The sequence below is a fragment of the Salarias fasciatus genome, chromosome 2, assembly GCF_902148845.1.
Source record: "Salarias fasciatus chromosome 2, fSalaFa1.1, whole genome shotgun sequence".
In the NCBI taxonomy this organism is placed as follows: domain Eukaryota; kingdom Metazoa; phylum Chordata; class Actinopteri; order Blenniiformes; family Blenniidae; genus Salarias; species Salarias fasciatus.
The window spans coordinates 25,123,063-25,135,844 of NC_043746.1; the positions used below are offsets into that span (position 1 = coordinate 25,123,063).

The 12,782-nt window shown below is 49.2% G+C and overlaps 2 protein-coding genes across 5 annotated transcripts in view; one reads left to right on the top strand and one right to left on the bottom strand.

Moving 5' to 3' along the window:
• Positions 1-6,377, top strand: part of abca1b (ATP-binding cassette, sub-family A (ABC1), member 1B) — a 29,608-nt gene extending 23,231 nt beyond the window's left edge. For all 3 annotated transcript variants that reach the window (XM_030101298.1, XM_030101313.1, XM_030101305.1), the window contains 21 exons: positions 23-121; positions 215-404; positions 556-650; positions 738-770; positions 859-964; positions 1,527-1,601; positions 1,746-1,915; positions 2,240-2,417; positions 2,500-2,615; positions 2,765-2,909; positions 2,999-3,122; positions 3,225-3,354; positions 3,499-3,625; positions 3,758-3,820; positions 4,016-4,122; positions 4,299-4,440; positions 4,534-4,668; positions 5,120-5,223; positions 5,404-5,496; positions 5,604-5,847; positions 5,938-6,377. In XM_030101298.1, coding sequence (XP_029957158.1) covers positions 23-121; positions 215-404; positions 556-650; positions 738-770; positions 859-964; positions 1,527-1,601; positions 1,746-1,915; positions 2,240-2,417; positions 2,500-2,615; positions 2,765-2,909; positions 2,999-3,122; positions 3,225-3,354; positions 3,499-3,625; positions 3,758-3,820; positions 4,016-4,122; positions 4,299-4,440; positions 4,534-4,668; positions 5,120-5,223; positions 5,404-5,496; positions 5,604-5,847; positions 5,938-6,090 — 2,629 coding nt within the window. In that variant the 3' untranslated portion in view covers positions 6,091-6,377. The remainder of the gene's footprint in view (positions 1-22; positions 122-214; positions 405-555; positions 651-737; positions 771-858; positions 965-1,526; positions 1,602-1,745; positions 1,916-2,239; positions 2,418-2,499; positions 2,616-2,764; positions 2,910-2,998; positions 3,123-3,224; positions 3,355-3,498; positions 3,626-3,757; positions 3,821-4,015; positions 4,123-4,298; positions 4,441-4,533; positions 4,669-5,119; positions 5,224-5,403; positions 5,497-5,603; positions 5,848-5,937) is intronic.
• Positions 6,378-6,693: 316 nt separating this feature from the next.
• stard15 (StAR-related lipid transfer (START) domain containing 15) lies at positions 6,694-10,721 on the bottom strand. Of its 2 annotated transcripts, none has more exons than XM_030101340.1 (6): positions 10,477-10,721; positions 8,191-8,338; positions 7,897-8,000; positions 7,662-7,779; positions 7,528-7,580; positions 6,694-7,443 (listed from the first exon to the last, which is right to left on the bottom strand). In XM_030101340.1, exons 1-6 carry the CDS (start codon positions 10,621-10,623, stop codon positions 7,225-7,227), a joined length of 789 nt encoding a protein of 262 aa, XP_029957200.1. In that variant the 5' UTR covers positions 10,624-10,721; the 3' UTR covers positions 6,694-7,224. The 2 variants fall into 2 exon arrangements, with proteins under 2 accessions (XP_029957200.1, XP_029957207.1); XM_030101347.1 differs by having other exon boundaries at positions 7,528-7,577; positions 7,659-7,779.
• Positions 10,722-12,782: the final 2,061 nt, after the last annotated feature.

Consider the following 12,782-nt stretch of genomic DNA (forward strand, 5'->3'; position numbering starts at 1 on the left):
CTTACTCTGTTCCTGCTTACAGTAACGACGAACCAGCAGACCACACCATGCAGCAGCTGTTGAACGCTCTGCTGGACCCTCCAGGCTTCGGGACACGCTGTATGGATGGACACCCAATCCCGTAAGTAGTGCCACCTTTTCACAGATGTTTGAAAGAAGTCCTCAGTCTCGGTCTCAACTGTATGTCTTTGTGACTCGCCGTCCTCTTGGTCAGTGAGGCTCCGTGTACCATGGGTGACGAGGACTGGAGTACCCCTGAGGTTCCCGAGAGCGTCTACGAGCTCTTCAATTCCAGGAACTGGACAATGGACGATCCGTCCCCTGCCTGTTTCTGTAGCTGTGACGGCAAGAAGAAGATGCTGCCAGATTGTCCAGCGGGGGCTGGAGGTCTGCCGCCCCCCGAGGTGAGTCTGCAGCCAGGAAAGAGGGAGATCTTAAAACCCACCACGGGGAAACAGACCATGCAGCGGTCGAAGATACAAAATGAACCACCAGCTGGTCCATCTGTGACCTGGGTCTGGAGCTAATACCTCAAAACCTGTTTGTGTTATATAGATGAACCTCAGCGCCAACGACACCCTGCAAAACCTGACTGGAAGGAACATCTCTGACTACTTGGTGAAAACCTATGCACAGATCATAGGCAAGAGGTGAGACACACACCTTTCTGTCCGCCTGCCTGCCTGTCTGTTTGTTTACAACATGTGTGATGTAGTTTCTATTTTACGTTTTCTCAGCCTGAAGAACAAAGTCTGGGTGAATGAATTCAGGTTAGTGTTTGCTTTTATTTCCAAATCACAAGCTCTGTGTCTGTGATTGCTTCAGATAGTCACCTCTTCTCTTTGCTCCTGTTTGAAGGTACGGAGGCTTCTCATTGGGCGCCAGGAGCACTCAGGTTCTCCCACCAGCCGATGAGGTTGATGACGCCATCGAGAGAGTCCGCAAGATTTTTGAGTTACAGAAAGTGAGTCAGAGGAAGTAGGAGTTCAAAGTACAGTCACTTAAAATGGTCAGAAGACTTCAAATGCTGGAGTCTGTGACATGGCTTGTACTTATTAACCTTCTAGTTAATCAAAACCTCATTAAGAAATACTCTGCTAATCAAAGGATTGCTAGCCAACACTCTTCGGTAACCAGCACCTTATCAACCAATATCTCAATAACCAACATGTCCTTAAGCAGAGCTTGAATAAACAACTGCTTACCATTAGTGATTCCCCATAGTTCCTGTATTTATTATACTTCCTGCACTTCCTTTTAGATGATCGAAAACATAAAAAAAAAAAATTGAAAATAGAGAAGAAGTGAAAACATTTTCTTGTAAGTGGATGAGCCAGAATACCCAACAGTCACTTGGGGAACTCAGAAACAGTATCAGATATCTCCGTTGTTTATATGGTAGCATAAGAAGCAGTGGCAGAATGCTCCAAGTGATGCATTTTAGGAGAGAATTTTCTCTGGATCGGCAGTAGGGGGCGCTCTTTGTCTGCACAGTGTCAGAGGTTAAAAGTCAAATGTTTTTGCAGGGAGCTGCTGCCGATCGATTCCTCGCCTCTCTATCCGGTTTCATCAATGGGCTGGACACAAAGAACAATGTGAAGGTGAGCAACAATGCACAACAACAAACGAGACGTCGCACGCTTTCTCACACCTCTACAGCAGTGACGCACCCCCAAATCTCTTTGAGGCGGTAAGAATGAAATGAGAACACACCTGCTCTGTGCTCTGATTGGTCTCCGAAACAGATCTGGTTTAACAACAAAGGCTGGCACAGCATCGGAGCCTTCATCAATGTGATGAATAACGGCATCCTGAGAGCCAACCTGCCCCCGGGCAGCGACCCCAGCAAGTACGGCATCAGCGCCTTCAACCACCCTCTCAACCTGACCAAGGAACAGCTGTCCCAGGTCGCCCTGTGAGTGCTCCACACGGACCACACCTGTACACACACCACATGTACTCACACTTCTGCATAGTATTTACACATATTGATACATCATACAAACATTTGAACACACACCTGGATATTGTTGTGCATGTGTGTTAACCTGAAGAAGCACCTGTATCGACACTTGTGCTGTACACACACACACCATCTATACCATTTATACACAACAGATTCTTGTACACACTTGTCCCACACAAGCTGCTCGAAACAGATGTTGGTCCAGACCTCACCAACAAATCAAAATGTTCATCCCTCCCTCCTCCTCTTCCTCCTCCACCTGTTCATCTGCAGGGTAACGACGTCCGTGGATGTGCTGGTGTCCATCTGCGTCATCTTCGCCATGTCCTTCGTCCCGGCCAGCTTTGTGGTCTTCCTCATCCAGGAGCGAGTCAGCAAAGCCAAGCACATGCAGTTCATCAGCGGCGTGCATCCGCTCCTCTACTGGGTTGCCAACTTCATCTGGGACATGGTGAGACGCAAAAACCAGCACCCACTCTCCGTCTGCCACACGGTGTGTGATGGGAGACGTTAATGCTTCTGCGTCTCCACAGTGTAACTACATCGTCCCGGCAACGCTGGTCATCCTCATCTTCGTGTGTTTCCAACAAAACGCTTACGTGTCTTCCACCAACCTGCCGGCTCTCGCTCTGCTGCTGCTACTCTACGGGTACTACACTAGTTTATGGTCCTCATTATCTAAACTACAGTACACTGTGTCATCTCTGTACCAAACTGTTGTACAATTCTACACTGTGCTGCTCTGCGCTGCCTTCTGACTGAGCTACTATGTGTTCTGGTGTCTGGGTGACAACACAGCTGGTCGATCACGCCTCTCATGTACCCAGCGTCCTTCTTCTTCACCATCCCGAGCACGGCGTACGTCGTCCTCACCAGCGTCAACATCCTCATCGGCATCAACGGCAGCATCTCCACTTTTGTTATGGAGCTGTTTGGAAACAACGTGAGCCGCCCCTCCTGCTCCCCGCTGTTCTCTCAGACAAGAACGATCAGCTGACTTCACCTTGGACCGCATGTGTCTTTGTTCCCCAGGAGATCGGAGGGATTAACGACATCCTGAAGAACGTGCTGCTCATATTCCCACATTTCTGCCTCGGACGAGGACTCATTGACATGGTGAAGAACCAGGCGATGGCTGACGCCCTCGAGAGATTTGGTAACACCCATAAAACCTCATTCTAACATGATGATGATAATATTGATGATGATGATGATGATGATGATGATGATGACGATGACGATGATGATGATCTTACAGGTGAGAACCGGTTCCGCTCTCCTCTGGAGTGGGACATGGTGGGTAAGAACCTGTTCGCCATGGCGGTGGAGGGCGTGGTCTTCTTCTTCATCACCGTCCTCATCCAGTACAGATTCTGCATCAAACCCACGTGAGAACTGAAAACAGCCAATCACAGCTCACCTGCTGGCCACAGTCAAACACTGATCACTCAGCATCATGGGTGAACCTGTGTGTGTGTGTGTGTGTGTGTGTGTGTGTGTGTGTGTGTGTGTGTGTGTGTGTGTGTGTGCAGGCCGGTCAGTAAACTCACCAAACTCGGCCCCCTGGGTGAAGAGGACGAGGACGTCGCCCGAGAGAGACAACGAATCGTCCACGGCCTCGGACAGGGAGACATCCTGGAGCTCCGGCAGCTCACCAAGGTAAGATCCCACCGAAGACTAAACATCACAGCCAAAGTAGTTTTTAATTTCCTTTTAAACTTGTGGCTTATTGTCCCTTTTTCAAAAGAGGGACTGCAACTCTTTAATCATTTCTGGCGTGTGGTCGTGCAGGTGTTTAAGAGAAAGCAGAAGCCTGCAGTGGACCGCCTCTGTGTGGGGATTCCTCCTGGAGAGGTGAGAGTCGTGCAGCGTCATACCCTCATTTCAGAGCACGAAAGAAACCCAGTGACCCACAACCTCTGTGTGTTTGTGTGTGTGTGTGTGTGTGTGTGTGTGTGTGTGTGTGTGTGTGTGTGTGTGTGTGTGTGTGTGTGTGTGTGTGTGTGTGTGTGTGTGTGTGTGTGTGTGTGTGTGTGTGTGGGTGTGCAGTGTTTCGGGCTGCTCGGTGTGAACGGGGCCGGTAAGACCACCACCTTCAAGATGCTGACTGGAGACACCTTGGTAACCAGCGGGGAGGCGTTCCTGGCTGGGAAGAGGTGAGGTCAAAGGTCAGGCTGAGTTCAGGATTGGGCCATGAGACCAGGATGGGATTCTTTTGTTGTGGTTTGAGAGTGCTGGTCTTCTTCAGTGAGCCTTCTAAAGGAGAAACAGCCGTTGTTGCGTTGGCCTCCAGGTGATTGGAGGTGGTCTGAATGTGTTGGTTTGTGTGCAGCATCCTGAGGGAGATCGATGAGGTGCATAAGCGAATGGGATACTGTCCTCAGTTTGACGCCATCAACGAGCTGCTGACGGGACGAGAGCATCTGGAGCTGTACGCCGTCCTCAGAGGAGTCCCCGAGAAAGAAGTCTGCGACGTCAGTGTCCACACACACACACGGAAAGACACAAAAGCAAGCAGTGAAAAGATCCAGTGCAGTGTGTTTGATGACGGTGCTTTTGTGGTGCAGGTTGCAGAGTGGGGCATCAGGAAACTCAGTCTGCTGAAGTATGCTGATAAAGCAGCAGGGAGCTACAGCGGAGGAAACATGAGGAAACTTTCCACTGCCATGGCGCTGATCGGAGCGCCCCCTGTCGTCTTTCTGGTAAATCACACCTTCTCTCTATGTCTGATTGGGTGACCATGACATACCCCAACACACCTGGATTATATCACACAGGTTTTGTTGCCATGGAGATAGTTTATCCCCCGCCATGCGTCCATGATGCAGCCGAGCACTGAATGCAGGATTTGAGTGAAAGTTTGTAACAGCTGTGAGTTACGCAACAGGAGCAGTAGCCAATCAGAGAGCAGAAGAGTTGTTATGAAGCAGGATTTGGTGGGTGGGTGGGCGGATGGAGGTATATTGTGTAATGAGGGGATTAGCAGGAGCTGCCGCTGCTAACTGAGCACAGAAGAGAGGCAGACAGGTCAGAACCACAGAAGAAGAGGAGGCGTCGGGACAATGCCGCTCCTCCCGCTGCTCCTCACCTTCACGCTCTGCTTCCTGCTGCACCTGTGGGCCAACCTGAACCTGGCCGTGCTCCTCGTTACAGGACGAACCCACCACTGGCATGGACCCCAAGGCCCGCCGCGCCCTCTGGAACTGCATCCACAGCGTCATCAAGGAGGGGCGCTCCGTCGTCCTCACCTCACACAGGTGACACACACGCCATCTTTCTTCAGGTCACTCTGGTGGGACTCCATAGACGTTGGGGGTTCAAATCCTGGTCTCCACCTGCCTTCATATTTCTGGTTAAAAGAACAACTTGCTGCCAGTTGTTTGTGTGTTGATATTTGTGTATTCACAGACAGTGTGTGTGTGCTCTGTGTGTTACAGTATGGAGGAGTGTGAGGCTCTGTGTACTAGGATGGCCATCATGGTCAACGGCAGGTTCAGATGTCTCGGCAGTGTCCAGCATCTGAAGAACAGGTGCGTAAACACACACACACACACACACACACACACACACACACACACACACACACACACACAGGACACCACTGGACAGGCCTCTCACTGTTGATGTTGTGTGTCAGGTTTGGTGACGGGTACACCATCATCCTGCGGGTAGCGGGACCCGACCCCGACCTGCTGCCCGTCATGAAGTTCATTGAGAGCGAGCTGAGCGGCAGCACGCTGAAAGAGAAGCACCGCAACATGCTGCAGTACCAGCTGCCGTCTTCCCTCACCTCGCTCGCCCACATCTTCTCCATCCTCGCCAAGAACAAGGACATGCTGAGGATCGAAGATTACTCCGTCACCCAGACCACCCTGGACCAGGTACACACACAACCACCAGTCCAGAAGGTCTGGTGGTGGGGGGGTGATGGGTCAGCTAGTTCGGCTAACGCTGACTGATTTGCATTTCAGGTTTTCGTTAACTTTGCCAAGGACCAGAGCGACGACTATCACTCCAAAGACAACTCGGTGCGGCGAAAAGACGTCGCCATCGACTTGTCGACGCTCAACTCTGCCCACGGCGCCGCCAGAGAGGGAGGCAGGCCGAGGGAGAGTGTCATGTGACCGACCCCATCACGTCCTGTGACGCACACCCAGACTCGACCCGGTCTACCGTGACGTCTCACGCGGTGGGCCGGGTCACCTGCTGCCTTATGCCAGTCAATGCAAGGGTCTTCCTGTGGGGGCAAAGCCACCAAAAAGACTTGAACTTCTGACCTCCTCTCATCTTCCTGATTGATGCATCTGTTTGTAGAACGATGAAGAATTATTCTTAAAAAAAAAAAAAAAAAAATCCTGATTCCTTTTTACTGTCCCACTTTTATTTATACATGTAGTTGGAACAGGAAGCTGTAATTTCGTCGTTTTATTGTTGGTGCGGTCCTTGCTGTAGTGTTTCACAGCCAATCAGAACGTTCAATACAAAGAGGACATAGTTTTTATAGTGTTTTATAAAGAAAAAAAAATTATATGCGAGTTTTGGTGAATGAGTGAAAAAGCTCCTCAGCTGCTGATCGGCAGGTTTGTGTTTGCACTGTAATCAGGTTCGATTCCCTCTGATCGTTTCACTGAGGAACAATAAAGCAGGAAACCAGAGACCTGACTCTTCTGATTCTTTCTGATAAACACACACAAAAACACAGTTGCTTATGAAGAATTTACCATTTGAGAGCAGGACCTGGTGGATCTGAGGGTCTGGGAACAGGACCTGAACAGACTCTTTATTGTTCGACAGACAGATTAACAACAAGAGTCAACTCAAAGCAGAGTGAGGATCAAGATGGTCGGAGAGGAAGAACGTTCATCTAATAACACTCTTCCAGCGGGATTCTCTCACCATCAAGCCCCGCCCCCCCTCAGGTGTCTCCCATCACCTGTATCACCTGTTCAAGCCTGAAACCGCATCAAAGTTAAAGTTTCACTGAAGACAGAGTGAAATTTGGAAGGTTTTTAGTTATTTTTAATTACATGTCGTCACGCTGTATTATCTTAAACTGCTGAAAGAAAAACATCTAAGAGAAGGCAAAAAATACTCTGGTCATTAAAGTTGAGGGAAGTATAGTTTCAGTCGCTGTAACCTGATCAGGAGGCGAGACGGAGCTGCTGAGGTCCTTCAGGTTGAGTGAGTCCCACATGTTTCAGTTCATCAAACCAACCAACAAACAGTGAGTCAGAACCAGAGTGTGTGCGTGTGTGTGTTCAGTTCTCATCATCGTCACTGTTCTGCGCCGTCTTCTCCTCCTTCACAGTGCTCTCGTCAATGTTCTCCAGCGAGTCGGCGCGCTGCAGCACGAGCTCGGACACGCTGATGCACGGCAGCGTGTTCTGCTCCGGGAACATCCACGGCTTCAGGCTCGGCTCGTGTTTCCGCTTCCACTCCGGATACTTGAGGGACGCCTTGTAGATCTTCTTCATGGCCTGAGAGGACAGAGACGAACAGAAGGCCTGTGAGACGGAGGTGGGGGTGGAGGTAGACAGGTGGGGACGGGCTGTCGTTTTCACCTTTGGAGCCACAAACTGAGACACTCTGTTCACCACCCATTTCGGTAACGAGCCTGTGGACAAAGGTCACAGACGGATGTGAAGGTCAGAGGTCACACAAGCTCACACAGCAAGGGTGAAGGTGGGTGCCTCACCTCGGGGGTCCACCTGGGTCAAGTAGTAGAGGGTGGAGCTGGAGGCGCCATTGGACTGGATCAGGTACCCGGTCAGCAGTGACACCGCCCTGACATAGTCCTTCTTCGGAGGATGTTGCTACGGAGACACAGAAGGCGGAGGGACATGACCGGCGATCTCGGGGAAACGGAACCCGACAGGCAAATGTGACAGTTTCACCTCCAACAGGCAGATTCTGAGGCCACTGACACTGACCGGGTGTTTGACGGAGTAGTTGATGATGAGGAAGTCGTTACCCAGCGGCAGCCATGACCTCATGGTAACGAAATCCCTGTTCTTCAGAGGAGTCGGACACTTCCCTACGACACACACAGACACACACACACACACACACACACACACACACAGGTAGTGGAGTCAGGTATGTGTGCAGTAACACCTGTGTGAGTGTGTGTGTGTGTGTGTGTGTGTGTGTGTGTGTGTGTGTGTGTGTGTGTGTGTGTGTGTGTGTGTGTGTGTGTGTGTGTGTGTGTGTGTGCGTGCACTCACAGGAGTAATAACCCACGTCTGCGTTGACGGTGAGTCGGCCAATGTCGTACGTGTCAATCATGTTGGTGTCCCACTTCTTGCGGTAGCTGGTGTCATGGAGGACGTCGTAAAGCGTCTCCGCCTTCACGTCTTTACACACGATCCTCATCTAACACACACACACACACACACACACACAACGGTGATGCTGTGCAGGCTTTACCCATTCCAGTTCCAGGTCTGTCCACCAGGTGTCAGCAGTGACGTGACTCAGTCTCAACTGAGAGTCATGACTCCTGATCAGGTGCCTTGCTTCGAGGCTTACAGGAAAGTTTTCCCCTTCATGTTTTCAGATGTTTTGGAGTTTGGAAACAGTAACCAGCTCCCAGGGGCGTCTTTACATCCCCGCAGAATAAAGCGGAGAGGAAATGAGACCAGTCTTTGTCCTCCGCCTCCCTCTCAGCGCTGCCCGGCCTCGTACTGTAGGACGTCACTTTTTTCCACTGCTGTCATCTTACAGGAGCGTTGGGCTCGGCCGAGCCGCAGTCATCAGATACCGGCGAGGGTCAGAGCTGGAAAACGCTCCATGTAACTCAATCAGCAGCACGCCGCCGTGCCTGAATCATTCATGAAGGCTCCCGCTCCGTCTCTTTGTCCGCCCGTCACTCAGCCTCCAGCAAGCCATAAAAGGCTCAAAACTTCTGGGCTCCAGCGTCAGGCGCCCTCCACAGCAGCGCTTCCCAACATCTTTCCACAGGGAACCACGTTTTTACTATTGGAAACTTACACTCTTTTCTTTTTGATAAATTCATCTTCCTCTTTAGCCTGGTTGGAAATCACTGCTTTAGAGAGATCGCTTTCCCACCTGATGAAGGCTGAGGCATCACACCCTCACGCCTGATTCCCCCTTCACCTGTGATGCTCACAGAGCTTCAGTTTTCTCTCTGCACACACAACAACTCTGAATTATGACTGCATTATTCCTGAACACTGCCAAGACTGCAACAAATTAACAAAAACACTAAAAGTGAAGTACGTTCTGGGATGCAGCATGGAGTCATGGTCTGTCAGTAAACGCATCGTCTCTGCTTCAGGCTGAAGAACAGCAGTGTTCCTCTTCTCTCCTCCTGGTGGCGCTGTCTCACATTAATCACCCGTAAACCAACTCATCCCATCCCACAAAGACAGGATGGAGCTCAGAGGTCAGAGGTCAGCTCCACGACAACGCACCGAGAGACACGTGTAAAGTAGTCCGAGAGTGACCAGGTTACCGTCCAGAGCAAAGATCAGCTCCGAATGACACCTGAAGCAACTGGATCGCTTCCTGACCTTTGACCTGCGGCTGAGGCAGGACCTTTATAACATGTAAAGATCAAAAGGGGTTGACCCGAGTTCCTCAATCTATGTGGTTTTGGCGTTTGGATTCTGATCCAGACAGATGTCCTGCCACACGAATCGAACGCCCCCCCAGAGCTCGGAGGAGTCAGACCATCAACAGACCAAATGCCCCTCACGTCATGAGATCAACCGGTTCATACCTCTCTGTCCAGAAATCACATATTCACATCTGGACACTGATCCACTAGTTCCAGTGAGTTCCTGGACTTTGAAGGATGTCTGGTTTTGGTTTTGAGGGTCCTGGACTCTACGGACGGATTCTGTGGTTAAGACGATCGGCTTGTTTCTTGAGCCAGACCGCTCAGGATCTGGTTCCAGGTCAAACGTCTTGTCTTTCTCTCACTGACTGGCGTCTAAACCAGTCACAATGCCCAGAATGCATCAACCCAACAGGATGTGAAATTAGCATTACAGATAGCAACATGAGAGCAGCAGGAGTCAGCTGACCTCCCCCTTCTGACCACTTTAATCCGCTTTCACACCTGAATCATTCACACAATGACCCGGCCTTTGTTTTAACAGTATAAACTGAGAGACAATAAATGCTGGATTGACACGTGGACCGCAGACTTAGGGAAACTGCACAAATATTGACCTTCAGCGCTGAAACAGGCTGAGCAGGTTCAGGAAGAGCCGGGTCAATATTTGTACTCCTGACTCGACTCTACGGCTCATTGATGGAAAGAACCGCCCGAGTCCAGACGGATCCTGAAGGACCGACCAAGAAGATGTACTAACACACCTCGAGAAGCTTTGAATTCTGATTCTTTTACTGGTTCAAACTTCTGTGTGGTTTGGCCTGATGAGCACTTTGGATCTGAACTGAAATGCTCTCATCTCTCTAGGCCCAGCTCCTCTGGATCTGTCCCGGTCCAGCTCCTCTGGACCTGTACCGGTCCGGACTCGTACCTTGAGCTTCTGCACGGTGCTGCTCTCCTCGTCGCGGCACCACACCGTCACGCTGCCCTTGTTGTAGCGGACCGTCCATCCCTCCTCGCTCAGACACTGCTCCTTGAAGGAAGCGAAGTCCGAGTCGTCCGGGATCTGCACCGGCATCCTTCCAATGCGGGGTCAGGCCGTCACATCCGGACTGCACGGAGTGAGGACAGGTGAGTCCGGGACCGGAGGCGGGTCTACGGTGTGCGCAGGTCCAGCTGGCCCCGCAGCTTTTATCACGTCTGAGCAGAGACAGAAGGCGGAGGAGAGAGCTCTCACTCCGCTGCTGCTTTCAGGAACCAGACAGGTGTGAGCGCACCTTTCTGACACGCCTCTGCACTACATTACCCATGAGCCTCAGCGCGGAGAGGACCGTCAGAGGGCGCAGTCTGAGAAAAAATATACGAGTATATATAAAAAAAATAGATTGATGTGCCACATACACAAAACTACTACAAAAAAAAAACTCATAAATGAACTACTATAAGCCGCGAACTTACCGAAAAACAAATCAAAAGTAACTAAAGAAAAAAAAAATAAAATCTGTCACTTTTTTTGCACATACACACCTTGAATTCTGTTCTTCAATTTTCCCTGACCTGTAAGAGCAGGAAAAGTTTATGTACCCACGCAGGACGATGAACAACTTGAAACTTTCTTGTTTGTCTGTTTTGTCCGAGCTGTGACTCATGATAATGACTTTCTGCTACTAAACGTTCATCTTGACACAGAGAGCATCTTTGGTGCTGCCTTCATGTACTCCTGTAAATATGAATGTCTTCCTACAGGGTCCTGTTAACAAATGAAAACAAATCAGGCTATGAACGAAAACTTTGTGTTTGTGTTACTTCAGCATCTTTTTTTTTTAAAAAAAATAGAGTTAATATCAGATACTGCCTTTGTTGTGAATAAACATATTTTAACTTGTAGACAAAATGAATTGCATCATGCACAATATCAAAAGTTAAAAGTCCGTTCAAAAATGTCTCCTGCTGTTTTTCTTCCTAATGATTTATTGATTGTTTCAATGTCAACCAATGTTGTCCTTAAAGCTGCAACTGATTCCCATTGTCTGAAGTGAATATGTTGTTGTTTGATTTACCACAGCACTTAAATGCACCAGGGACTAACACCTGTTACACAGGTGGAGCTGTGGGTGGAGCCACGACGGTGACGTCAAACCGGTCAGGCATCCACAGCTTTTATTTTCCATCCTGTAAGTCTGTGGAAGCAGAGTGGCACTTAAATACCACAGACTGTGTTTTTTTCTTTATACATAGCGTTTAGAATTTTGTTTTTCATGCATTTGTGTGTTCATATCATAAACTGATCATGTTGTCAGAGATGAATTATTATTTTACAGTTTTTGAACCAGCTCATGTCCAGGTGCCTCACAAGAGATTAGAAAACCACTGAAAGGTTGATTTATTTCAGTGATATAACTTTATACATCAAATAGGTTCATTCCACAGGCTGATGAATTTTAAGCATTTATTTAATATCATCAAATTATCATTTTTAAACTTGTCTATTATTGCTTACAGCTGATGGAAATCCCACATTCAGTATCTCAGAAAGTTGGTTTAATAGTCCAGTGTTGTAGACTCTACACCTGCAAAGCTGCACGGAGGAGTTTAAATGCTCTCTCTGTCTGGTTATGGGGAAGACTGCTGACTTAACAGTTGTCCAGAAGACCATCACTGACACCCTCCACTAGGAGGGTAAGCCACAAAACTTTATTGCAAAAGAAGCTGGTGGTTCACGGAGTGCCGTTTCCAAGCATATCAATGGAAAGTTAAGAGGAAGGAAAAAGTGTGGTCAAAAAATGAGCACAAGCAGATGGGATGGCCGCAACCTTCAGATGACTGTGAAGAAAGGCCTTTCAAGCAGCACTCCTTGTCTTGAGCCAATCATGAACCAGGATCAAGGTCCCAGGGCATCAAGGTCCCAGCATCTGGAGGAAGACTGGAGAATCCCTGTGAGGTCCAGTGAAAGGTTTCCAGTCAGCGATGGTCTGGGGAGCCATGGCATCTCTTAGTGGTGGTCCATCAAGTCTATGCAACCATCCACCAGATTTTGATTCCATTTTCCAGTTGTAAAAAAGCCTCAACATGCCTGTCAGGACATACCTTTTAGTGATTCTTTGTTTAAATCAGTCACATAAATGGTATGAATCACTGAAGTGAATCAACAGTTCTGGTGTATGGAGCTGTGTGTGCCTGGAAGTGGAGAAAGGTCAGTGATTCGACCTGGAGAGCGAGACCACAGCATGACGACAC